Source organism: Hyperoodon ampullatus (assembly GCF_949752795.1).
Source record: "Hyperoodon ampullatus genome assembly, chromosome: 14".
Classification (NCBI taxonomy): domain Eukaryota; kingdom Metazoa; phylum Chordata; class Mammalia; order Artiodactyla; family Ziphiidae; genus Hyperoodon; species Hyperoodon ampullatus.
This window is the reverse complement of record NC_136927.1, coordinates 88,417,645-88,440,093: the sequence shown is the minus strand read 5'-3', so window position 1 is coordinate 88,440,093 and position 22,449 is coordinate 88,417,645. Positions and strand designations below refer to the sequence as shown.

The following is a 22,449-nucleotide window of genomic DNA, read 5'->3' as shown; positions in this document are numbered from 1 at the left end:
CAGCGCCACAGAGCACCTGCCCTCACCCAAGGCCACAGAGCAGGAAAAGGCAGGCGTGAGCTCTAAGCCCAAGCACCTCAACCAGAAGCTTCCCTGACAGAGGCTCCAAGGGCAGAAGCAACCCAGGCCAGACGAAGGCGTGGAGAGCGTCCCCCACTCTCTAAGCCCTCGCAGCAGAGCCCTCGCGAAGCAGCAGCGAGGCCGCTCCCCGGGTCGGCAACAGAGCAGGGGGCTACCCCCACCTTCAGGTCCACAGCCAGGCGGCGCCGCTCCTGCCGGGTCCCTAAGGGAGGCTCACCTTTTCGAAGAACCCGCTTCTTGGCGCGGATGTCTGTCTCCAGCTCTGCTGCTCTGATGTAAATCCTAACAGACTGCGGGAGGTGACGGACAGCCTGGGCCACCACGGCCTTGGCTGTGTCCCCAGGCTGCAACCTGGCTGCTTCCAGCCACACATCTTCACTCTGGGGGGCAAAGGGACAGGACAGACAGCGTACGCGCAGGCTGGTGGGGCGGCAGGCACCCCAGAAGGGCGCACACGAGCCTCGGAGACAGGGGGCCCAGGGTCCTCCCACCCGCGGGGCCCAGGGTTTACGGTGAGCTGGGCGCCCAGCACGCCTGCGCCAGAGGCACCCTGAAAGCCCCACACGTGGGAGCGTAGCTACAGCACATCTGTGCCTGTGTGGGAAAGACACGCCACCACACTGTGAGGAGAGCACAGCCTGCACTCAGGGTAGGAAGTCAGCCCACGACGAGGCGGAGACACACAGGCAGGAAGAGGTTCGGATTGATGCAAACGTCCTGCGGGAAGAACTCACAGGGCACCTCTGGCTGTCAGGGTGCCCCAGCCTTCACAGCCAGCGCACAGTCCCTCAGAGGGTCTCAGGGCTTTCTGGAGCTGATCGAATCACACGCCCTAAGAGTCAGGCCCACCTCCAGGTTTCTGACCTCAGGGTGGGCCAAGCGCTGAGCGGCCTGGCTCTCTCTAGTTCAGGTTATCGCCCTGTTGAAGTCGTGGCGGTCAGGCTTTCACTCCAAGGAAAAACAAGCAGGAAAAACCCTTTCCCACTTTTCTTCCCCTCCCCGCCTGTAGCTTCAACACCAAAAGGCAGGCAATTCCCTCCAAGTCCAGCTCACTCCCACGGCGTCCTGCGCGGCCCAGACGCTGAAGCCCCTCAGGGGCATGGTGCAGCTTGGGGAGGGCGCCCTACCTTGGGGCACATCTCTGTCCCCTTCATGATGAGGTTCCGAGCCACCTGCAGCTTCCCAGTGACTTCCTCCAGGCGGGCCGACGCGATCCAGGCTGGCGGGTGGTGAGGGTTTGTCTCCCGAACAGACTTGAGGAGCAGCCTGGCCTTCTTGATGTCACTGTGCAGGCGAGAAAGCACAGGGTCAGGCCACCACCCGCTGAGGCGCTGAGGGCATGCCCGGCCCGGAGGAGGGTGCCACTGCAGACACAATGTCCAGACTGTCACATCTGATGCCCCTGCTGACAGAACCAAGTCAGAACTCAGTGGGCACCCTTCCAAGTCTGCGGCACCTCCACACACACAGGCATAGAGCCCAAGGTCAAGGTCAGAAACATGGGACGCAATCCGGAAGCTGCTCGCTAGCTCGGCACACACACAGATTTGGAATGTTTGGAATGTAACAAATTTAATGTCCACAACGAACGGGTACGGATATACTTTAAACGAGAAATCAAACAATTCCACTCTACCTTTCTTAGAACATCCACATCCTGTTTTGGCTGCATATTTTTCAAATAAAATCCAACACATTCCCAGCAACCTGAGCCCACCCAGCCACTGGCCCTGCAGGGTACTCACTTGATGTCCCCTCCATGAGTCGGGATCATGGAATTCAAATCTGTCAGATAGCCTTTGGGGTCAACCACAGTCTGCCCACTCACCGAGTCAGATACCTGCAAGACAGGCCAAGCCCAGCTAGTCGGACAGAGCCAGGAATGCCTGGAACGAAGTCCTCAGAGGGTCCCTGAAGCCCCTTCCCATAATCCCGACTACCAGTGGGCATGAGAACTTTTAAGTAAGAAAACAACCTTAACTCAAACAATAGTTTGTAACGATAATAAGCAAATTTCACCCATACAGAATAAAGATTTTAGAAAAAAAAGAAAACATAAAAGTCCCGGGGGAAAAGCCTAACTGAACATAAGGTCCATCTAAGAAAGAGTGAAACCCAGAAATCACGAAGATCGATGATTTCAACTAATGTTCTCTACATTTTCACGGAGCAGTTCATTGTAGCATTCTCTCAAGTTGTGTCTTAAAGTTACCATGACAACAACAAAAACAAAAGCACCTGAGTCAAAAATGGGCAAAAAAATGCCGCAGGACAAGAAAAGGATGAGAGGAAAAGCGATGGGAAGGAAGAAATAAAACTCCCTTTGTTTGCAGGTAACTTGATTGATTATCTATGCAGAAAATTTGAAAAAAATTAACAAAAAACTCCCAGAACTAATAAGTAATTACAGCAGGGCTGCAGGATACAAGGTTAATATCAATCACTGTCCTACATACCAGCAGTGAATATGTCGAATCTGAAATTAAAAACACAACATTTAGAAGAGCACCCAAAACTGTGAAACACAGTGGATCCTTGAACACGGGTTTGAACTGCGTGGGTCCATTTATACCTGGATTTTTCCCCTCAACACATACCACACCCGCTACACGATCTGCAGCTGGCTGAACCGACGGCCGTGGGCGGCCCTCGACTGCATACAGGGTCAGTGCCCCTAACACCCCACACTGTTCAAGGGTCAACCATACCTAGACATTAATCTAACAAATATGTACAAGATCTGTAAGAGGAAAAACTACAAAGCCTTAACAAATGAAATCAAAGAAAAACTAAATCAATGTAGAGAGATTCCATGTTCATGCCCAGGAAAACTCAGTACTGTCAAGATGTCAGTTCTTCCCAACTTTATCTGTAGATTCAACACATTCCCAATCAAAATCCCCGTAAGTTACTTTGTAGATATTGACAAGCAGATTCTAAAGTTCACATGGAGAGGAGGCAAAGGACCCAGAACAGCCAACACAACATTGAAGCAGAAAAACAAAGTTGGAGAACACGACCCAACTTAAAGACTTACTATGAAGGTATAGTAATGAAGACAGTGTGGTACTGGCAAAAAAAACTCCTAGACAACAACACAGGAAAAAATCTACATGAGCTGAGGTTTGGCAATTACTTTTTAGATACTACATCAAAGGCACAATCCATGAAGGTAAGAATTGATAAGCTGGACTTCATTAAAATTAAAAATTTCTGTCTGTGAAAGACACTGTCAGGAGAATGAAAAGACAAGCTATAGCCAGGAGGAAACATTTGGAAAAGACATATCAGATAAAGAACTGTTATCCAAAATACACAGAGAACTCTTAAAACTCAAGAAAACAAACAACCCGGGCAACTCCCTGGCGGTCTCACTGCCAAGGGCCGGGTTCAATCCCTGGTCGGGGAACTAAGATCCCGCAAGCCGCGCAGCATGGCCCCCCAACCCAAAAAAGAAAAAAAAAAGGCAAATGACTTGAATAGACATCTCTCCAAGGAAGAGATACAAACTACCAATAAGCACATGAAAAGATGTTCAACGTCACCAATCAGGGAAATGCCAATGAAAAGCCACCATGAGCTACTACTTCACACCCATGAGGAGGGCTACTGTCAAAATGCCGAAAATAACCAATACTGTCAAGGATGTAGAGAAGCTGGAACCCTTGTACAGTGCTGCCCTGCTGGAAATCTAAAATGGTGCAGCTGCTGTGGAAAACAGTATGGTGGTTCTTCAAAAAAGTAAACCTAGAATTACCATGTGATCTAGAAATTCCACTTCTGAGTTTATATCCAAAAGAACTGAAAACTGAAACTGAAACTGAACAGATATTTGTACACCAAGGCTCACAGCAGCATTAGTCACAATTGCCAAAAGGTGGAAGCAACCCAAGTGTCACGACAGATAACAAGATAGGCAAAATGCGGTTTATACATACATACAATGGAGCACCATTCAGCTTCAAAAAGGAAGGAAATCCTGACACCTGCTACAACATGAATGAGCCTTGAGGACGTAAACCAAAGTATGTGAAATAAAGCAGCCACAAAAGGACCAATACTGTATGAATCTATTCACATGCGGTCCCTAGAGCAGTCAATTCACAGAGACAGAAAGTAGGATGGTGGAGCCAGGGGCTAAGGTAGGGGATGAGGAGGACGTGTTGAACGGGGACAGTCTCAGTCTGGGAAGATGAGAAAGTGCTGGAGATGATGGTGGGGATGGGGCACAATATGGATGTACTCAATGCCCCTGGGCTATACACTTAAAAATGGCTAAAACTTTAAATTTTATCTTATACATATCTTAGCACAAAACATTACTATTTTTTCTCTACATTTTACACACAAGTGTGAAAGATAAACAACAAACTAGATCCATGCAACATAAATGAAGCTCAACTTCACCACTCACAAGGATGCAAATTAAGTGGAGGCTTGTTGGAGGGAATGGGCCTCCCAGATGGGCGAAGACAAAGCCCCCTGACCAGAGCTGCCAAAGGGGTGGGGGTGGGGGGTGATGGATGGCACAGCCACCTCCCCCACGTTGCCGAGTGTGAAATGTCGTGCCTTTGAGAGACAATTTGGCACCTAAGTGAAAATATGCCAACCCAACAATTCCACTTGAAAGATACTGTAAAAATATTTACTTAAATCTGCAAAGATAGAAGCACGAGGAGTTCATCAAAACATGGTTTGTGGGACTTCCCCAGTGGCGCAGTGGTTAAGCATCCGCCTGCCAATGCAGGGAACATGGGCTCGATCCCTGATCTGGGAAGATTCCCACACGCCACGGAGCAACTAAGCCCGTGCGCCACAACTACTGAAGCCTGAGCGCCTAGAGCCCGTGCTCCGCAACAAGAGAAGCCACCACAATGAGAAGCCCACGCACCTCAACGAAGAGTAGCCCCCGCCCGCCGCAACTAGAGAAAAGCCTGCACGCAGCATCGGAGACCCAATGCAGCCAAAAATAAACAAATAAATAAATTTATTAAAAAATTTTTAAAAACATGGTTTGTAACCACAAACAAGCAGAATCCACCCAAAAGGTCCATCAATCAAAGACTAAATCGTGATATCCACAATGAACTACTCTCCAATTTATAAAGTAAATACATATCTAGTAACATGAAAACGTGCAATTTCTTGGATCTGTAAGCTCCTATTTTTTTTTACTGTAAAATACCTGCTCACCATAAAAAACTCAAGTATAGCAAAAGCTCAATTAAAATTTAAGTTTTCCACTGAGGCAACAGGAATGGTTGAGTACTTCACTCTGCTGTTTTTCTAAGTATGTGTGAAATTTTTCCATAAAAATGTTTAACACAAAGCATTCCCCAGTGGTGTGGGTGTGCCGCCCTGGTCACGTCCTGGCCTGTGCAGATCCACACTCTCTTCAACACACACAACTACTCAGGGTCTGGTTTTCATGTGCATGATGACTCCTTCCTGATTTGCTGGTTCTCTTGACTTTACGGTGCTTTCTATTGTGCAAAAGTTTTTAATTTGTGTGTAGTCAATTTGAAAGTATTTTCCTTCACGGTTTCTGACGTGCATGTCATATGAGAAAGGGTCTTCGCTCTGCCTGGGTTTTCTAGAGCACGGAACCAAGTGCACGCCCCGTAAGGACACAGGGATTCACTAGGGTGCAGGAGGAACACATGTACGTTTAACTTTTATGTAAAGAGAGAAGGGCATTAAGCGACATCAACAGTAAGCACGTGGCCTGTCACAAGTGCCTGTCTGGGCTGCTCCTCAGGCAGCCCTCTGTCACCTGCCACAGACCCCAAGCCCCAAGGGAGCAGGAGAACTGCATCAGGTGGCCCTTTGCTGCTGGCACCGAATGCAGCACACCTGTGCCCGCCCTCCGGGTCGACGCACGCACCAGCCTGAGTGCAGGATTCCATCACACTGTGTAATGGGACAGGGAATTGGACATGTCACAGGTCTGTTTAACATGTGACGAAGCACTTCAAAGGGTGAACTTTTCACAAATATAAATTAGTTTTATAAGCAAACCCAAAAATTCTGTAATATAATCTGTAGGAAAATAACGCGTGACACAGCCTCTCACCTGGCTCAGCCTCATGTCCATCAAAGTGTTCCTGGCTTGGCCGATCTTCCTCATGTCCAGCTCACCTGTGCCGGGAGTCATCAGTCCAGGTGTCATCCCACCTGGGTATGGAGTGTTCAGTCCGCCTGGATAGGGTGTGTTCAGACCTCCAAATTGCTGGGGAAGCAAGGACAACACGCTGGCTTGCATCGCCTGCACTTCACTCTCATCTCTGGAACCTCTTCCCGCTGGAGCCTGGCATCTGAACCAGCGGACAGACTCAGCCGCAGCACAGCCGCAGCACAGCCGCAGCACGTACTCTGGCTCCTCCAGCACCGCCCCCAACCCCCGCCCTCATCTGTCCGACCAGACACAAGGAGCCCCGTCTGCCTTGTCTGTGGGTGCTCACAGTCTGCCGGGGATCTACTGATGTGTGGTTCTCTCCAGTCTGTAAATGTTTGGCAAAGAAGCTGTCCGGAACAGGGGTCAGCTTCTCATAGCGGGGGTTCCGCTGGCGCTTGTTTCTGGCATCGCCGACCTCAGGGATGCTCAGCCACTCTTCTTCTGTGACTTCTGCCAACTTCCTCTGGAAACACCCGGCCCCCAAACATTAATTCTCTGGCAGAACCGCACATGCACAAGAAAAATTATGTTCTCCCTGACCCGTATCGCCCAAATCACGCCGCCTTAAGGACTCTGATGCAGACACGGTTTCCCTACTTCGCTTGGAAAAAGCGACCTGTTGCATCTGCTCTCCTTCACTCAGATTTCAATTGTGCCGTCAAAGCCCAGGGAGCACAGTTCAGAAAACCTGATGTCTACACGGACACAGTTACCAAGTGACAAAGAAACTCAGCTCCTCCGTCCCCCCTTTTCTGCGGAGGAGAGCTTGTCTGCACACGCGCGTACAATGAAGCACACCCAGGCAGGGCCCTTCTTCTACCCTCTGAATTAAAGCAAGAGCAGAGTGAGCAGCGCTGTGCTCGTCTCATCAGCTGTGCCCCAGAGCGTCTGTCCTCCGCTGGGAAGGCCACCCCTGTGCTCACTTTGAGGTCTGAGAACTGCTGCTGGATCTTGGGGCGCTCCATGCGGTATTTCTCAATTTCTTCTTTCTCCCTTTGCTCCCTAGAAGTACAATGTGTGCACGTGTTAGAAACCCTGGATGTCCATATCCTGAAACACAGTCACTTCATTATCCTTCCTAATTAAGTCACCAAAAAGAGTAATCCCACACACTTAGCAGTTAAATCAAATCTACTTTAAGGCAACAATGCATACATTCACAAATAACTCAACTTGCTACCAGATGAAAACACCAGAACTCACTAAAATAAAAAGCAAGCTGTCTTACTCCATTAAATACTTGCATTTGAACACAAGTATATTTCCTGCTTTAAAATTCGATAAAATCCCAAAGGTGGGGCCATCCTCTGAATAACTCAGCTCAGAAGAAAAGCTGAACCGTTGTCCTAGTCACCCATCCAAATGCGTTCCTGGTGACTTAGGACCAGGTCATATGTGAACACAAAGAGCCGTGGGCAATGGTGACAAAGTATCGACCCAGTTAGGCAAACCGGAGTAGACATGAGCCCAGCAGCCAGGGCTTCCCAACGCTGAGATTTATGTTTCCCTCCATAAGGTCAGACAGGAACTTGAATGCGTTGTGAATAATGACGTGCTTGGAAAAGACAAGCACCTCTCGACCGGCTGGAGACAGCCTGGCATCACAGCTCCTGATGGGGAGCAACTCGCACAGATACCGTCAGGTTTTCCGGCCAAAGATGTTCCACCTGATCTGAATCAAGCCTCAGGCTCCAACTTCCAATCCACAGGAAACGCCGAGAGCGTAACAAGGAAAAGGGTGCCATGAGGAGGTGGGCAGTCATTCCGTAAAGGGGTGGTGGTGGCTAGGAGACATGCCGGAGGAGTGGCACTGATTGCGTCATGGCTCGTAAAAGGCAGTTCTACAATATTCTGGGGACAAGCAGGGAACACTGGATGTGGACTGGCCACCAAGTAACAAGGATGGACTGCTCAGCGCCAGGGCGAACTGACCCCAACGGGACCCAGCAAAGCCCACCTGCAGAAGCAGAAGAAGCGAACGTGCAAACCGAATAGTGCAGACTACGTGGGGGCACACGCCTGTCTGCTGCGCTGTTCTTTCTGCTTTTTTGTATTGTGAAAAGTTTTCAAAAGCCAACCACTTCCCTAAAACCACTTAATACAACAACTTTCTGTATGTGTCCACATCCCTCAGATTTTTTTAATGAATGAACTCCAGAAGATTGGAATCAAGTCTTCTTTAATATGGAAAACCACCTAATTACGATACGTATAATAAGTTCATGCCCATTGATTAAATAACGTGCTTTTAAAAAACTCCCCTGAAGAACGGTACTTCACTCTTCTAATGTGATTTTGAAAAAACTAAAAATTCTACAAGTTATGAAAAGAAAACTGTATGTATAATGAGCAACAGAAAGAAAAAAGTAAACCAGGATGTTAACTGTCAACTTCCAGGCTTGTGAACAAACATTACGCTTTTACTTACACTTAATCTTATTGTCCTAATATTCTAGAGCGAGAATGCATTCTTTTTGTAGTAAAAAATATAAAAATGTTATGAAGCAATAAAACTTACAGTTTGCAAGATCCTATGTTGATTTTGCATGTATTTCCCCAAAAAATGACAAGGAATCAGAAAGTTGCCAATGAGGTAACATCAATAGGACGGACGTGCTGGGCCAAGTTCAGTCCAACACACCCACGTGAGAGCCCCAGAGGGAAAACAGGAGGGCTCTGTGGGGGAGTGGTCTTCCCCCAACGGACCCCCAGAAACACAGGGTGCCCCTCCCTCAGCCTGCCTGGGCCTCGCAGCCTCCAGCTCACTGGAGTCCGTTCCCACCAGCCCAGTTCAACAATGACCTGTGCAGTAAGATCCTCAAGACACAGCCGCATGCCCACGAGGACTGCGATGGTCATTTGCCATCTTCAGTGAGCCTCCACATTACTTAATATACACTCATCAACATCACCACGCCCATTTCAAAGATAGTAACCCTGATGCATAGGCAGAATAATCCCCCAAATTCTGTCGATTTCTGGGAAGTCAAACACGGAGTTCCCAAGCTCTCCACTCCAGTCCCCAGGCCCCAAGGCTACTCTGCAACAGTCCAGGGTTTTCCAAGTGTGGCTGCCACAGACCAAGCCCCAGGCAGCCTCAAAGCTGAGCAGACACATGTCCTATTCTTGCAACTTCTCTCCAAGTCTGAAATAAATTGAAACGAAACTTTCTGGGACTTCCCAGGCAGTCCAGCAGTTAAGACTCTGTGCTTCCACTGCACGGGGCACGGGTTTGATCCCTGGTCGGGGAACTAAGATCCCGCAGGCCACGCGGTGCAGCCCAAAAACAAACAAACACTTTTTTTTAAGTTGGATAAACACAGCATGAAGAGCGATAATTTGTCTTACCTTCTCTCTTTCCTTCTTTCATCCATCCTTTTATCCAGGGCCGCATAGATAGCATCTGCTTCCTCGTCATCTTTCTCATAGGGCCCACTTGAGAAGAGGCTCCCAGCATAGCCGTTAAACTGAGAACCAAACAACATACTTAGAGTGTCAGCTTTTCTCCAATACGACCCCCACTAACAGAAACATCAATAGAGCACATCTAGCTGCAAAATGCTTGCTCAACAATTTTTTTCAATCGGTTGAACCCAAATTGAAGGATAACAAAATAGCTGATGAGTACTCTTCAAAATTGTCAAGGGCATGAAAGAGAGAGTACCCACACCAACCAGAGGACACTAAGGAGGCACAACTAAATGCAAGGTGGGGTCCTGGGCCAGAAGTAGGACACAGGTGGAAAAACCAGTGGAATTCAAGTAACATCTACAGGTTAGTTAACATTGCTGCGTCAGTGTTAATTTCCTGGTTTCAATAACAGTACCAGGGTGCACCGAATACCCAATTCAATATCCTGGGATAAACCGTAATGGAAAAGAATGTATATATCTGTATAACTGAGTCACTTCGCTGTACAGCAGAAATTAATACAACATTGTAAATCAACTATACCTCAAAATAAAAACAAAAATTAAATAAATAAAAATTAAAAAAATAGGGACTTCCCTGGCGGCCCAGTGGTTAAGACTCCATGCTTCCACGGCAGGGGGCACTGGTTCGATCCCCGGTCAGGGAACTAAGATCCCACATGCCATGCAGCGTGACCAAAAAAATGAAAATTTTTAAAAATTTTAAAATAAAAAAATAATAATAGTACTAGGGTCATGTGAGATGGGGAGAAACTTGTGAAGAGTATGCAGGAAGTCTCCATGTTATTTTTGAAAGTTCTCTGTAACTTTACAATTACTCGAAATTGAATTTTTAAAAAACTTTTCTCTGAGGAAAAATGCCATCTGTTGTAACATATCTGTAGAAAACTTCAATAGACCAAACATGAATTCATTAAGAAAATAAGCACTAAAGCAAAAGAAGGTAAATATTACCGATTCCACTTAAAATTTTCATCATTAAAGGCCAGCCAAGACACAGCACCAACGCAACAGTTCTAATACTTGCAAGTGTACCTCTTCTGAAGAGACCACGAAAGGGCACGTTTCTTTATACTTCTCCTGCTCCCTCTCAAGCTCTGTTTCAGCTATCCCCTATCCCCTATCCCCTACCCCCTACCCCCCGACTAGCTGAAACAGCCAGTGTACCCACCACTCCAAGGCACTCATCACAGATGCCAATAGCACACTGGGTTAAGAACATGGACGCTGGCCGGGGAGCCCCTCACAAGTCACCTCATCGTAGTTGGTGTCATTCAGATCCTCGTCATCGTCATCCGCAGCCTGGCTCTTCTTCATCTGGTCGCCGACAGTCCTCTTGCCTGGGGGCGCATGGCGGTCATCCACAGGATCATTGGCATCCCGGGCAGGCCCGATGTCCGAGCGGGTGGTGAAGCCAGTAGCACTGCAGGAGACCCCAAGATGCCCATTTATGTGAGTGGCCTTGTTCCTGTGCCAAGACCCTCCACAGTTGTCACCTAATGACCTCTCTTTTTCTAACTCCTCTGGGAAACCTCCAAAGAGCCCAGAAGCAGTGAACTCCACACAGCTGTCCTCTTCAAGAGAGAAACCTGAGAAGGTTCTCAGGCTCCCTTCTGCCACCCCACATTCTCCTTGAGGGAGATTCCCCCGGGCACCAGACCGCCCTGCTCCCAGGTCACAGTCTCCCGTTTCCAACGATCTGCCGATCAGCCCTCTCTCTGAATCCAACCAGGCCCCCAAACCCAACGCGGCCCAGGCGGAGGTCCTCTTCTGTGCCTGCCCTACAGCTGCCCTGGGTTGTTTCCACCGATGGTGGCAGTGCCGTCGTCCCAGGCACCACGGCATCAGCTTTGCCTCCCTCTCCCTCCCATCCGTCTCTAAATTCTACGGGGTCTACTGCCAAAATCCCTCCTCCGAGACCATGACTCCCACCGCAGCTGGGATCCAAGTTAGCTACCCCTGCACGGAGCTTCCCTGTGCTTCGGCACAGCTCTGAGCGCGGCGCACTGCGGTGTCTACTCCTCCGGGGCCGACAGGGGCCCTGGGCCCTCTGCCCCTGCAGCTCCACGCCACCCACCGCACATCCCACCCGCACAGACTCCTCACAGTTCCTTCCTCTTCCTCCACGCCTCATCTTCCTTCTCAAATGCCCAACACACAAAGCAGCAGTTTTTCCTCTAACCCTGCCACATCTGAACACCCCTACGTCCTTCTGAACTTGGCTCAGATGTTGATCGCTGGAACCCCAGAATTCTAAATCTGTTCCTCTTTATGTACTTATGTATGCAAACACCTCATCTCCCCTAGTAAACTGCAGGTCCTCTGAAGACACTGTCAAGATCTTAAGACTTGTGTGTGCCCCAGATTCTAACGTCCATAACGCTGGACATAATAATCCCAACAAGAGAAACCTGATCAGATGAATAACAAATAAACAGGGTGACGATGCCTGCTCACGTGCTCAACAATACACGGTAGTCATCTGACCTGGGGGACCCAGTCACAAGGCTCACAGATGCCATCCCTACCCCTGGGGAGTAGAGAGTCTGAAGAAGCAGCAATGTGACCACCAGCACCTCAGGGGAAGAATGAGGTACCACCGTGAGAGGCCACACAGAGGACTCCAGCCCGGATCGTGAGGAGAGAATCAGTCACGCTCAAGCCAAGAATGGGGGGGGGGGGGCCCGGCCTGCCCGGCCTGAGCTGGGGGGGAGGGTAGCCACGGTGCTCCGACTACCTGACGGAGATTTGCGTCCTCGCCACGGCAGACTCGCAAGACGGTGCTGCCACCCACCCCGGGGAGAGAAACCGGGCTCAGAATCGTCGCTTCAAGCCCAAGCGTCCCGCCTCCTAGGGGCAGACAGCCTCCCTCGGGTCTGCCCTAACCCAGAGCGCCGTTCTTCCCAACAAGATCAGGCCAACCCCGCGCCATCCCTGTTCTCGTCCTCCCCGTCGCTGTCGGCGGCCGCCCAGACCCGGGCCCCTTCCCCCAGCGCGCGGCCCGCCCCAGGCCTCACCCCCGGCCCAGCCCCGGCACGTAGCCGAGCGGGGCGGGCATGCCCAAGAACGGCTTCTTCTTCTTGTTCATGGCGCCGGTGACGCCGACGGCCAAGAAGGGAAGGGACGCAGGCCGCGGCCGGAGACGAAAATCCACACACGTCCGAGGCCCTGTAACAGGAAGGATCGCGGCCCGCGTCACCCGCGCCCCGGAAGCAGAGCCCGTGGTCCCACGTAGCCCCGCCCACCGCGGATTCCCTGGGCGGAAGTTTCCGAAACTCGACTTCCGGCGGCTCCCGGCGGCTCTGGACCGCGGCTAAGCGGACAGAGACGCGGCGAGCGCATGTGCTGTAGCGCCCGCTCCTGGTGCGGCGGGCAGGCGATGTGCTCCTGGACTAGCCCTGGGGGACCTCAAAACTGAGCAGGGGCGGCCCTGCTTACTGCGTGTTTTCGATGCATTTCCGAGACTTGCCTGTACGAGCAGGACCCATGGGTCCCCTTCATCCCTGAGCCTCCCACCCTGCCCTTCAGAGTCGCCTTGGCCCCGGGGCAGGGCCTAACACACCTGAGCAGGCTGCACACCTAGCCGACTGTGTAGGGCTTGTGCGGGGTGTATGTGCCCCGATCGCGGTACAGACTGCTGCCCTAGCTCTCCGCGCTCAGACTCCTGGGCCCCGCCCACACCCCCACCATACCCTGAACATTCCGGTGATTCCGGTGACCGTGGGAGCCCAGACCCTAGAGAGCTAATTGACGAAAATAAATAAATGCAGCAGAACAAGTCAGTATGTGGGCATGGGCGGTCACAGCATGTGGGTGAATTCCGTGTGTGTTGGTGCGCAGGGGTGCAAGTCCGACCACCCGTGCTCATATTTTAGGTGGACACGCAGGACTGTTATCTGGATACATGACTGTGTGTCCATGTGCACCTTTGCTGAGGTGGCGGTGGGACATTCTTTGGTCCCCACATACACCTGGGGAGAGCCCTTGGGCTCTTGGCAGAGCAGGCAAAAAGCTGGTCACAAGTCTAGCCTTCTGCTGGACCAGGCAGCCCCCAGCCCACCCTAACACTTCTCACTGGAGTCCTGAAGCAAGCACATCCCTCCTGCCTGCTGCAGCCCCCTCGGAGTTTCTCTCTCCTCCCTGTCCCCAGCCTACCCCTTTTCGGTGCCATATCCTGGGCACTGAGCCAGATTCTGGGGCTACAGAGGGAAGGGGAGAGACCCTGATGTCCACCTGAAGTTCACAGAGTGGGGAGGGGAAGGTAAGAGAGGGTCAAACTGGCTTCTCTGGGGAAGCAAGTGTCCATTCGAGGGAGAAACCTCCAGAGAGGTCTGGAGAATGCATGAATAATAAACGAATGAGTAAGTAAATTGACAAAGGAGAATGGAGGGAAGTGGTGGGTCTGGCCCTTGACCTAGGCCCCATGGGGCAGAGGGTCCCAGGAGCAGGTAGGAGACCCCCTCCTCTCCATCCGCAGAGAGGACTAAGGCACCCTCAGATGCTCCTGCAGACGCCTGGACCCCGGGCGGCCGCACAGAGTCACTCGTCCCTGGCGCCATGCCCAGGTGCGCACAGCCGCCCCTTGCCCTGGCAGACGCCCTCCGCGCTCGCACATCCGCGCGCCGCCGACACCCCTCGGAGCTCCCGGAGCGCGCCCCGCTCTCAGGGATCGGCAGCAGGTGCCTCGCCGCGCAGACTCGCCGGGCGCGGGGACCGGCTCGGGCGCGGGGCCGGCTGGGGCGGGGCAGCGGCGCGCGTTCCCCGCCGGCCACACGGGCCGCCCTGCGCCCGGAGAGGGGCGTGTGCACCGGCTGGGGACCGGCGGGCCCCATGTTCACGGAGCTGAGGACCAAGCCGAGCCCCCCGCGAGGCCGCGCCGGGGCTGTGCGCGCCGGCTTCGGGGAGCGCCGGGATGTGGACGGTGAGCAGGGCTGGACCCGGGCGCGGAGCTATCGCGGTCTGGGGGCACGAGGACCGGAGGGACAGGGCCAGGTCCTAGCGAAATCCAAACTGCAGCTGCGCTCGGAGTAGGGGGCGCGTCCCGGCCGAACGGGGTTCCGGGTGTCTTTATCCCGCGCTGGGGCGAGGGCGGGGGGGGGGCGGCGGTCAGGCCTTGGGGATCGGTGCGCCCTGGTTTGGGGGAGGTGACCCGCCGAGGCTCCTGTCCCCAGGCTAGCACCACCCTGCGGTCACCTGTTCCTTCGCGCGGAGAAAACCTTCCCCGGCCCCTGCAGTGGGGCCCAGAGGGGGGTCCCCGCCCCATTTCCTCCTGGAATTCTGACGTTGGGGCTGGAAAGGAGGGACGGACCGACAGACGGACCGAGAGCCCTCCCCCAGCGCGGGCAGGAAATGGGCGGGGCCCGGCTGGCCCAGGACAGGTGCGGCGCGGGCAGAGGCGTCCGACTGGTTCTCCGGCCTGGAGGCCCCTCCAGGCGAAGCCCTGCGACCCGGGCGCCCCTCCCCCGAAACGTGCCTGCTTAGAATGAGTCTCCTCCCACCGTACTAGAACCACCCTCGGCCACGCCCTCTGTCTGACCCCAGACCTCAAATTGAGAGTTGCCAGCCAACTCCAGAAAGTTGTAAGAATGGGGAGGGAGGGGGGGAGGAAGATGTGGGTTTCCCTCATTACGGAAACCTCCTGGGCACATCACCAAGCCCTGCCCTCAGTGGGGGTGAGAGGCTGTGTCTGCGGTAGGAGGGTCACTAACACTCCTGCTGAGGGGGTGGGGGAAGGACCCCGGCCTGGGAACCCCCGCCCGCCCCCCGATCCTGCCTGCTGAGTCAGGGCGTGGATGCTGTAAGATGGGGCAAGGCTGGGCCCTGCTTCCTGTCTCTCCCCAGGGCTCTGTTGACTTATGGACACCACACGGAGCCTTCATCCATCCATTCAGTCATTCACAATGTTTCTGGGCACCTCCTGTGTCCCAAGACCTGTGCAAGGCCTTGGGAGGAGTCAGTCCGGGTGTCTACCCTCCTCTGACTCCTGTCAGCAACCAGCACAGAAACGACGGTAAAACTAAAACGTGATGAGCGTAACGAAGCTGGCATGGGAAGAGAAAGCACAAGGCGTCAGCCTGGGTCCCCGAGCGCGTGGTTGCAGCCTGTGTGCCTGTGCTGACACTGCCATGCCCAGGAGCTGCCCTGGGCCAGGGTGCCTGCAGGAAGGGGGAGCAGGAACCTTGTGGGCTTTGCCCAGAGTTCAGGCTTCTTCTTGTTCACAAGTCACAGCCAGTGAGCACAGCAGGACAGAGGCCAAGCCTCCAACGAACGCCAGGTGGGGCTGCAGGGACCAGGTGCCTTCAACGACGTGGGCAGGCAGCCCAGCCACAGGGGTCTCCCCACCGCACAGAGTCTCCCAGGACGCTGGGGCTGCGTTTCCGCACAGGCAAGTCCTGTGCGTGCGTGCGTGCGCCCTGGTCTGATGTGGCTATGCCAGCCCAAGGAGAAGACCAGGGCCGTCCCAGGATAGCCCCACCTGGTTCTGAGTGTGAGGCTCCCTGGTGGGCATGTCTCTCTCTAATTAAACAGAATCCATCCTGCTCCCCAGAGCACGGACTATGCTTCTTGAAGGTGGAGTTCTCAGGACAGCTCATGCACACTTCCTTCTCTTTGGGGAGGCTTGGGAACCCCTAACTGGGAACGTGCCTCTCCTCTTCCGTGGAGGGAAGATGGGCTGAGCAGGAAGCCGGATCACAGGGAGGGAGCCCCTGCCCCTGACCGCTGTGACCAGGCACCCCTGCTTTGCAGCCACTGCCCACTTCAGCTTCTGCCGGACCCTTCTGGAGCAGACGGTGTCGGCCGAGAGCATCCCCTGCCCCCTGCCTCGGACCCCGGGCACCAGCCTCACGTGGCACGACTCCCGCAGCCAGAGGGCAGCTGGCAGCCGGCAGGTCAAGCTCCTTCAGCAGCCCGGCACCGAGGCCCCCCAGGTACCCACCCACACACTACACCCACCTCAGCCCCTGCGCTCCCTGCCACCCCACTCCACCGGCCACCCCTCTTCCCACAGGGCCGGCTGTACTCTGACCACGATGGCCTGTACCACACAAGCCCCTCCCTGGGTGGCCTGACGAGGCCCGTGGTCCTGTGGAGTCAGCAGGACGTCTGCAAGTGGCTCAAGAAGCACTGTCCCCACAACTACCTCGTCTACGTAGAGGCCTTCTCCCAGCACGCCATCACCGGTGCCGTGGGGGGCTGGGGGGCTGGGGTGTGGCAGGGGCGGGCTCCCCGGAGAGCCTTCTCCCCCTCCCCTCTCTCTTGTGCTTCCTCCCCAGTCGGCCTCTCCGTCTGGGTCTTCGTCTCTGTTTCTGTCGTCGCCTGGCTTCGCTCTGCTCAGCCTCCTTCCTCCTTGCCCTCCCTCCGCCTCTCCCCCTCTCTTGCCCCGACTCTCTGAGTCTCTCTCTGCATGTCTGTCTCTGCCCACCCGACCCCTTTCTTCCTCTCTCTCCCTTCTCTCTCTCTGCCTTTGCTCTCGAAGCCCCTTGGATGGCAACCTCGGCTCAACCCCTCTCCCCTCCCTCCCAGGCCGGGCACTGCTGCGGCTGAACGCGGAGAAGCTGCAACGGATGGGGCTGGCGCAGGAGGCGCAGCGGCAGGAGGTGCTGCAGCAGCTGCTGCGCCTACAGGTGCGCGAGGAGGGGCGGAGCCTGCAGCTGCTCAGCCAAGGTCAGTGGGAGGAGCCAGGAATGCCCACAGGTTCAGAAAGGCCTGGGGGGGCTGGGCCTCGAGGCCCCGGAGTGCAGGGTGGGTGGGTTGACCTCAGGAGGGTGGCCGGGGACCCCAGTAAGGGCTGTCGTGCACCTGGGGCAAGAGGGGATGATGCCAGAGGCCCCCGACCCTCCTCATCCCCATTCACCCCATAGCTTCCTTCGGAAACATGTCCTAGCTGCTGCCTAGGCTTGAACGCCGGACCTCAGCACTGTGACCGGAGCCCTTGACGAGGACGAGGCAGAGGTGGCCGTGCAGCCCCTCTCAGACCCCGCGTGAGGCTCCAGGGGCCAGCCCCTGGACAGGTGGGACGAGCATCGCCACGTCCAGCCACCTCTGGTTGTGCACTCCGGGCCGTGCCTGGGAGTGGGCGGGCGGGCGGGCAGGGGCTGCTTGAGTGGGGCCCTTCCTCCCAGGACCGGAGCCCAGGTCCACACCCTGGTGCTGCTGGCAGCATGCAGGGCAGCCACCGGGAGCCAGAGCCGGTTTGGACATCCCCCCAGACTCCCAAGGAGTCTGTTTATTTCTATTCCCTTCACCGGCACCCTCCATCGCCAGGCCTCCTGCCCTCCCCCAGCCCCTAGAGGACTGCCCGCACAGGTGGGGTAAACTGCCAAGGCTCCCTTTGGTGTGTGGCCCTCCCCTGTCCTTGCCTAGAGAATGGTCATCGGCCCAGCCCAGCCAGCCACCGTGCCAAGTGCTGTCACTCATTTTTGAAACCCTTACCACGCCCCCATCTACTCATGGGGACTGGAACACACGCCCAAGACCTGACCCCCAGGAGGACCCCACGCCCAGTGCCCAATACCAGGCTCACCTGTGTCCTGGCCTTAGGTTGGGGGACAGCTCCCTCCTCCCAGGGTCATGGAGGCTGCCTTCCAGGCTTAGTCATGGGTGGGCGTTCCCACTGCCCCTTTCCCAGGAGAACCCGGATCCACACAAGAACTGTTCTGACAGCTGCACCCCCCAGGCCCACCCAGTGGAGACCCAGCCAGCACCTGAGCAACCACTCCGTGGGCCCAGCAGGGGGGTAGCTAGGGAGCCCTGGCAGCCCCACCCTCTTGCACCTCTGCCCACTCAATCCCCTAGGGGATTCTGAAACTCTCGGGGATAGATGAGGCTGAGCCACCAGACCCCAATCCGTGCCCCGTGCCAGCCTCAGGATGGGAGGTTGGTTGTTGCAGGTCCCATGTGGAATTTGAACAACTGGCCTGGTGCCCCCCATCCCGTGCGCCTCCCCATGGGAAGCCCCTCATCCTGCCCGGCTGCCCTGAATATCCCTGGCCACCTCATGCCATCACGACATGACCCTTTCCAGGGAGCCCTTCCTGTCTCTCTCCCCTTTTCCCTCCCTGTCTTCGACCCTCAGCCCCGCTGTGTTCCTGTCTCATCTTCCTTGTTTTGCGCTTTTTTATATTCTGACAAAAAAATCAGAAATAAACTTGGTTCTCAAGTGCCGCGAGTGTGGTGTCCGACTCTGGCCACCCAGGCATGTGGGGGACGCTCAGAGCCTTGAGTGGGGCCTGGGCCTGGGAGGAGGGGGCGCCTGGGCCAGCTGCCTCCAGCTGGGGCCACCAGGGGGCAGTGGTGTCCCATCCTGGTGGGGCGCCTGTGTACCCCAGGCCCCTGCTGGCCCCAGCTGCCCCATGGGCCGCACCCAGAGACAGGGACACAGGTGTGTTAGGTTCCTGGAGCTGTTGTAACAGATGACCACGACAGGGAGGCTTAACACAACAGAAACGAACCTTCTCACTGTTCTACAGGCCACAAGTCTGGAATCCAGCAGGGCAGCACTCCTTCCTGGGCTCAGGAAAGAACCCTTCCTCGTCTCTGCAGCTTCTGGGGGCTGTCCTGGGGGGATCCCTGGGCTCATGGACACACCACTCCATCCTGGATTCCAGGGTTACATTACCTCTGCCTAAATCTCCAAATCTCTGCCAAATCTCCCTCCTACAAGGACACTTGTCACTGGACATGGGGCCCACCTGGATAATCCAGGATGATCTCTTCATTTCAAGATCCTTAACTTAAATCACGTCTGCAAAACCTTTATTCCAGATAAGGTCCCATTCATAGGTTCCAGGGATCTGAAGTGACTATCTTTTGGGGATCCCCATTTAGCCCCCCACACAAGTGAAAGCCCTGACATAAGAAACACACGTCACAGCACATGCCCCCACACATACCCACACAGCAACCAGACACACAAATACTAACACAGAGGCATAAACCGAGCCCTGCAGTCTGGACACACACGCACCAACACATAGAGACACGATGACACCAGCATCCAGACACACAACACACTGACACAGGGTCCCAGCATCCCATGACCTCCTAACATACAGAAAAACACCAGGCACAGTGCACCCCATACACAACACACACAACATCACACGTTGCCCTGACATGCAGACGCACCGCGGCCTGGACACACATCCACCAAGACCCAGACATCCCCCCACACCTGGTGTCCAGTCACTTGGATACTAACATACGACCAGCATCTTCCTCACCTAGTACGGGACACAGAGACATACCCTGACACCTTGATGGCCAAACAGGACACAGCTTGACATATGTGGTCATGCAGACATACACCTACCAATTGGATGCACCTCAGGACACACACACTGACCCCTCTCCCGAAATCCTGCATGTCTTGACCCTGGGGTGGGCACGGTGAATGAGGGAGGGATTACACAGGTCTCTTTGGCTCTGATTTCCGAAGGAAGGACCGACTGACCCCTCCACAGAGGGCCCCTCCCTGCCTCTGCCCCAGTGTGGACACTTTGTGCCTCGAGAGAAGCAGCTGCCAAAGGTCCCTGTGAGAAAAGGAAGACTCCAAATCTGCCCACATGTTTTGTGCCCTGCCCACAAACAGTGTAGCCGAACCTGCTCCAGCGTGGACAGGGCAGGTAGAAAGAGCCTCGGGGAAGGAGGAGCACCTTTTACCTCCGTCTCCAAACTAGCGCTCCTTCCCTACTTCATTCATTTCCAAGTCTCGGTGAGGTGGGTGCCCTGTCACCCCCAGACCTGATCCCAGCATCCCTGCCAAGAGCCCAGTTCTGGGGCACAAAGGAGCAAGGAGGGCACTGGCTGCTGGTCTAGGACCACCGCCCTAAAGTAGACAGGCTGCTCAGTCACCCCAATAAATCCCATGGCCTCAAACTGCCCCGGCACTGCCAGGAGCCAGGCTATTTCCTGAGGGTGGCCACAGGCAGACGTGGTCACAGGGCTGGTTGGAAAAGAGGCTGGATCCTGCTTTGCAGGCTCAAAGCCCCCGGGGCCAGGAGTTCAAGGTCCCAGGGGAGGGCGGCCTCCTTCGCTGCACCTTCCCGTCGCTTCCATCCGTGCGCGCTGGGCTTGGGGCAGCACCCAGCGCCCCATCGTGCCTCAGTTTACCCCAATGCCTGAAAAACACCTCCCGCCCGACGGAGGCATAACTGGCCACTTCGCCCTGACGGCCCAGCCCACGCAGGCGACGGACGGGGCACCCGGCAAGCGGATGGCCGCACGGGCCCCCTCCCCCGACCCGTCTCTCCCGTCGCGGAGAGCGGCAGGAATACCGCGAGAGTTCGCCCCCTCCCCCCCACAGTAAAACTGTCAAAGGTGGGAGGGGCGGGAGCGCGCATGTGCGCAGCGCGGCGCGCAGCCTGCGCCGCCCGGACCCCGCGCCCCGCGCCCCGGCCCGGCCCGGCCCCGGCCTCCGCCCGGCCCCGGCCCGCTGGGCGCCGCAGGTAAGCACCCGGCCGCGCTCCCGGCCGCGACCCCGGGCGGCCCCCGCGCTGGCCGCGCCCTCGACCCTGACCCCGCGCGCAGGTTGGGGGGCCGGACCCGGAGCCCCCGCCCGCCGCCCCCGCCGCGCCCGGACCCCCGCGCCGCGCCCCGCGCCCCGTGCCGGCGTCGCGTCCCTGCCTCCTTCTTCTCCAGAAAAAGTCGCCATTTTGGTTCACTGCCTTTGGGCCCCCCCTCCCCAGGCGCCCGGGATCGGCCCTTCCGGGGCCACGCCGGGCCCGCACCCGCCGCAGGTGACAGGTGGGTGGCGAGGCCAGCCCCCAGGTGTGCGCCCCCTGGCCGGCCTCATCCGCGCGCCCGGGCCTAGGCCGGGGTCCCAGGCCGAGCGGCCTGGGCCGCGGTCCCACCGCCAGCGTCGCCTGCGGTCAGCGCGAGGCGCTCCTGTTCCCCCCTCCAGAGGGTCCCACCTCTGCGACCCTGCTGGCCCCTCTGGGGAGGGGCGAGCCCTTTCTCCTCCTGGTGCGGGAGTCGCAGGCCTTGAATGGAAGGGGAGTCTCTGCCTCCTAGGCCAGCCCTGGTCCCGGGGGCTCCCAACTCCGAATTCTCCACCCAAGCTGGAGGAAGACTGGAAAGGTGGGGCTCAGCAGGTACCCACAGTCTCCTCCGCTGGGGTCAAAAGGGCGCTGGCATGTCTCCTTGGAAGTATCAGTGTGAGGGCTTCCAGAGAAGTTTATTTGAAGCTCTCTGGACCCTTACTGACCCCAGGCCCAGGATATAGGCAGCCCCCTGACAATGGGCAGTGACTGCCCCGATCTCTGATCTCAGTCTACCCAGATGGCCTCTGGACCACCTAGGCACAGCACATCCCTCCTCTTCTCTCTGTTAGAAGTTAGGAGACTTTCCTGGCGGTCCAGTGGTTAAGACGCCACGCTTCCACTGCAGGGGGCACCGGTTCAATCCCTGGTTGGGGAATGAAGATCCCACATGCTGTGTGGGAGGGGTAACCTGCCCACATTCCGCCCCGCCTTCTTCTGTGGCCTTAAGTGTCCCTGTGGGAGGACCCAAAAGGGCTGAACTCAGAGTCGTCCCAGCTCTCAGAGCCTGGGGTCCCCCAGCAGAATGGGCCCACTGAAGCCCAGCCTCAGTCGGCGGAATGTTCTCTGTGGCCAGGGGCCTGTGGTCTCTGGAGTGGCGCTGGTGGGCCTGTAGGTTGGGGACAGAGAGTCTCTTGAGGGTGGAGGTGAGGAGGAGGTCAGCCAGGTGGAGAGCGGCTGAGGGACCCAGCATGAGGCGTCCGTCTGGTCGGAGGGGCCCCGG

General features: G+C 55.8%; 2 protein-coding genes across 4 annotated transcripts in view; one reads left to right on the top strand and one right to left on the bottom strand.

The window, feature by feature from the left end:
• Positions 1–12,858, bottom strand: part of PRPF6 (pre-mRNA processing factor 6) — a 34,970-nt gene extending 22,112 nt beyond the window's left edge. For all 3 annotated transcript variants that reach the window (XM_079720203.1, XM_079720204.1, XM_079720205.1), the window contains exons 1-9: positions 12,705–12,858; positions 10,942–11,110; positions 9,605–9,723; positions 7,180–7,258; positions 6,543–6,719; positions 6,155–6,310; positions 1,827–1,921; positions 1,209–1,365; positions 299–461 (exon numbers count right to left, since the gene is read on the bottom strand). In XM_079720203.1, the coding sequence (XP_079576329.1) occupies positions 299–461; positions 1,209–1,365; positions 1,827–1,921; positions 6,155–6,310; positions 6,543–6,719; positions 7,180–7,258; positions 9,605–9,723; positions 10,942–11,110; positions 12,705–12,775 (1,186 nt within the window). In that variant the 5' untranslated portion in view covers positions 12,776–12,858. The remainder of the gene's footprint in view (positions 1–298; positions 462–1,208; positions 1,366–1,826; positions 1,922–6,154; positions 6,311–6,542; positions 6,720–7,179; positions 7,259–9,604; positions 9,724–10,941; positions 11,111–12,704) is intronic.
• Positions 12,859–14,517: 1,659 nt separating this feature from the next.
• Positions 14,518–18,852, top strand: SAMD10 (sterile alpha motif domain containing 10; the record flags this gene model as incomplete). The annotated part of the gene is made up of 6 exons (XM_079719849.1): positions 14,518–14,608; positions 16,435–16,616; positions 16,697–16,868; positions 17,212–17,352; positions 17,550–17,699; positions 18,317–18,852. 5 exons carry the CDS (start codon positions 14,518–14,520, stop codon positions 17,570–17,572), a joined length of 609 nt encoding a protein of 202 aa, XP_079575975.1. The 3' UTR covers positions 17,573–17,699; positions 18,317–18,852.
• Between the last annotated feature and the right edge of the window lie 3,597 nt (positions 18,853–22,449).